The sequence below is a fragment of the Papilio polytes genome, unplaced genomic scaffold, assembly GCF_000836215.1.
Source record: "Papilio polytes unplaced genomic scaffold, Ppol_1.0 DF822178.1, whole genome shotgun sequence".
In the NCBI taxonomy this organism is placed as follows: Eukaryota; Metazoa; Arthropoda; class Insecta; order Lepidoptera; family Papilionidae; genus Papilio; species Papilio polytes.
In genome coordinates this window covers 4,914,022-4,917,898 of record NW_013527026.1, presented here as the reverse complement: position 1 = coordinate 4,917,898, position 3,877 = coordinate 4,914,022, and the positions used below count along the sequence as shown (strand labels likewise).

Here is a 3,877-nt window from a genome sequence, read left to right as displayed (position 1 = left end):
GTCAGACTGCCAGATCAGGGGACAATGGCTGTGCGCACACGTAGCCGGTCTTAGGTCATGTAGTAATTAGGTCTAGTGTATAGAATGTAAATTTTTGTCAATGTAAATATTCATTAAAAAAGAAAATAGAATTTCTTCGCAGATATGTGCAGACATCATGGTGTTTGGCCTCTTCTTACTCAAGAACATATTTACTCACTCAGAATAAAGTTTGTCTTGCACTGCGGGGTAAGAACCTATCACTATCATCACGACTTGCATGACAAGTGTGATAGTATCATGTCCAGCGAAAATTAGCGTATTCACATGATCTCTGATAAATTTGTCATTCATCACTTCATCTCCAACTGTATTCTTGACATCGAATAGCACGTCGAGGAATGGTTTAAAATTGCCAGCTGCGAACATATATCTTATTAATAATATAATCAAAATGATTCATATAAATGGTTTTAATATTCATACCTTCATCACTATTGCTATTGATCTTGTTATAAACATAATTCTTTCTTTCTACAATCTGAAACAGTAACATACATAAGTATTATCTAAAAAGATTTGTAGAAGTCGCGAACAAAAAAACGACACTTTCCTAACTTTCCCCTTTCCTGATAAATGTTTCCGCCCATCCCTCCTTTGTAAGATATTAATGGGTAAGGAAAGAAGAGTTAATAACACAGTTTGTCGCCTTAGGATCTACGACCACTGTATATTTGTAGAGTATATGCAGAGGTCAAATTTTAGTCCTCTCTTTTCTTATAAGTAGAGGATGAGAAGAGGAAGTACTCTTTCCAGAAATGAGTTGTGTCGAGAAACACGCTCACCTAGGTGTCCGATCCATAGACTAATAAAATTAGGCAACACATTTGATATTTTTTTTAATATGTTGGAGATATTAGTAGATTTGAGAAGTTTGAGAGTAGCCCCACTGGTTGAGAAATTAAGAAGTAAAACATGGTATGGATATGTTATGTGGAGAGATGAATGTAACAAGAGGGACGTTAGTTATGAATGTGCAAGAGTACACCAGTAGAGGTAGACTTAGTGTATGGATGGATTGCGTGAAAGGTGACATGATCAAGGGAGGGATGCTGAGGTGACGGATGATAGAGTTATTTGGAGGACGAAAACCCGGTGTGCCGGACCCTAAGGGACTAGGATAAGGTAAGGGAGATGAATGAATGTTTGTAGATTGCTTCTTTATTTTTACGAAGTCACATGGCAGCTTGGGCGTTTATTTTATTACTCTGTGCGAGCGGCACCTTCTTGCAGCTAAAGCCTACATATGCTTGGTTTAAACTGTCTGAACAGAGCGTATGCGGAGCGTTTATTCTCTATGTTACAACTTACTTTGTCTATTATTCTGTGCATTATATCTCGATTGGTCTTTCGGATTATCCTCAGTCTGCTTCGTATCCAGAAGAATTTAAAGTGCAGCCACAAATTTAGCCCTTGTTTAATGTAAGTGTTTAAGATTGTGAGAAAAGCATTCTCATATTCGTCCAAAGTTTCTTTGTCGTTGTTAAAATCTAAGCCGATTGATGTTACTGTAAAAAAATACAATAATAATTAAGACTTTCTAATATTGATTCTTCTTTTTAAAGTGCCATCTTCTTCCGAAGTTCGGCGATCATTAGCGACTTTCGTTCTTGACACCGCGGCTCTGAATAGCGAACGGGTGATTCTTCCATACCACTGGCGTAGGTTTTTGAGCCAGGACGTTCTTCTTCGACCTACTCTTCGCTTTCCGTGGATCTTGCCTTATAAGATGAGCTGCAGTAGTTCGTATTTGACATTTCGCATTATGTGACCTAGGTGCTGCAGCTTTCTTTTCTTTACTGTATATATCACTTCTGTCTTTTTCTTCATGCGCTCTAACACGGTAACATTTTTAATTTTGTCTCTCCAGGATATCCTTAACATTCTCCTGTATTCCCCCATCTCGAAGGATATTATTGATACTTGTACTATATTAAATAAATAAATACATAAAATATTTTTTAATATTAAAAACACTTGTTTAGTTTGCGTAAAACTTTCAATTGCAAATGTCAAGATCCTCAAATGACAACGACAACCCTTGCCATTTGTCAAGAGTAATTAGTCACAATGGCAACCTTGCTTATTTGCTCCTATTGGCTTATAGTTTTTCTCCCTTACTTGAATGACAATGTTTTCCAATTTATTTATCCCTAAATTGAATAGCGTGTAAAAAAAAGCGTTTGCCGTGTCGGTAATGTAGACTTTTTTTGTTAAAAAAGTTTGATTGAAAAATATGCTGCGATTGATCCTACTTAACAAAAAAATGTGTTTTAAGTTTTCTCTTATTAGTATAGAAGTATGTTTTTGACCGACTTCCCAAAAGAAGGAGGTACTCAATTCGTCTGTATGTTTTTTTTATATTATTTCTTATTAGTGAATGTAACTTACAACAAATCGTTCTCATTTCATTATGTCTTATGAAATATCCATGATCAAATTCTCCATTGTCTATATGAGGTTCGAATTCTTTTACTAAATCCCTTGCTTGTTTATTGAATACTTCTAAAAAACTCAGCAAATAATTCAGATTAAATTTTGGGTTTAACAGCTTTCTATGTTCTTTCCAAGTTTCGGCTGAAACAAAAAACTTACTAATATTATAAATGTAAAAGTTTGGATGTTTGTATGTAAAGAACGGCTCAACGGATGACGTTGAAATTCTGCATAAATGCTAGCACAGTCTGGAAGAAGACATTGACTACTTGTTAAGTATTTTTTGCTAATTCCGTGCGGAGGTATTCAATGGTACTGTGCGAGCAAGATGTAAGGCAGCTGTCGCTTCGCTTTTTTAGTGAAACTGGGTCACACCTAGCTCGTTTGCCAGTACTGTGAAATAACTTACTAGAGGCAGTTACTAATCCGTCACCGAAGCAGGAGCGTGCGACAGTATAAAACTTGTCTTTCTCTAAACAAGCATTGCCAACTGTCAAACAGTCATCCGGGTCCAGTAAGACTGAAAAACGTTAATAAATAAAATAAGCAAAGAAAGCAAAAATGACCCTAAATTTCGTCGCGCGATTTTGAGGTAAACTATTTAACTACGTCGTAGTCTTTGACTCAAAAATTTGAATCAAAAAAATGGCACCCACCTGCAAGCATTACCTTTCGGATAAAAAAAGAATTATCAAAATCGGTCCACTAGCGGCGGATTTATGCCGTAACATACATAAAAAAAAAACATACAGACGAATTGAGTACCTCCTTCTTTTGGGAAGTCGGTCAAAAAATAGTCGAGAGCTTTAATAATAATGGACTGCAGCAGCATAAAGTTACCCACGCTCAATTTTATCTGAACGGTCAAATCGTTCATATTAATCTAACAAAACTGCAATTTGTTCAGTTCAGTTTTGTCTGCACACGTTAGATTTATCTGAACGACTCGATTGTTCAGATAAAACTGACCGTTTGTAGCTAGCTTTAATTATTGCACGCACAGCTTGATCCCTGGTACTGGTTGCTAGGCTACCAACGTCCTGATGGACCTGCCTATTTGCCAACTTATATTATTAAAACAAAGTTCACAAACCATAATATTTAGTTCCGAACGTTAAAAAAGTAGTAGTGTTTGCAATAGACATGGCCTTTTGGGTTTCTCGTTCGAACATCTTCCAAAAACCTACAACAATAAATTCATTAATTAAAAAATAGAGATTAACACATTGAAGGAAAAAAAAATTTATAAACTAATCACTAGTTTAGTATACGTCCCCACTAAAGGGCTCGGAGTTTGTCCTAAGTAGGGGTGATTAGGCCATAGCCAACCACGCTGGCCCACTGCAGGTTGGTTGACTTCACACATATCTTTGAATTTCCTTCCTTGCTTCCATGGTCCTGG

The 3,877-nt window shown here is 36.4% G+C and overlaps 1 protein-coding gene across 1 annotated transcript in view; it reads right to left on the bottom strand.

Annotated features, from left to right (window-relative positions):
* The window catches only part of LOC106106754 (cytochrome P450 4V2-like), a 6,381-nt gene that overhangs the window by 2,017 nt on the left and 487 nt on the right, over positions 1 to 3,877 (bottom strand). Inside the window, exons 2-7 of the mRNA XM_013287402.1 lie at positions 3,569 to 3,658; positions 2,885 to 2,995; positions 2,431 to 2,616; positions 1,351 to 1,547; positions 466 to 520; positions 200 to 398 (exon numbers count right to left, since the gene is read on the bottom strand). Coding sequence (XP_013142856.1) covers positions 200 to 398; positions 466 to 520; positions 1,351 to 1,547; positions 2,431 to 2,616; positions 2,885 to 2,995; positions 3,569 to 3,658 — 838 coding nt within the window. The remainder of the gene's footprint in view (positions 1 to 199; positions 399 to 465; positions 521 to 1,350; positions 1,548 to 2,430; positions 2,617 to 2,884; positions 2,996 to 3,568; positions 3,659 to 3,877) is intronic.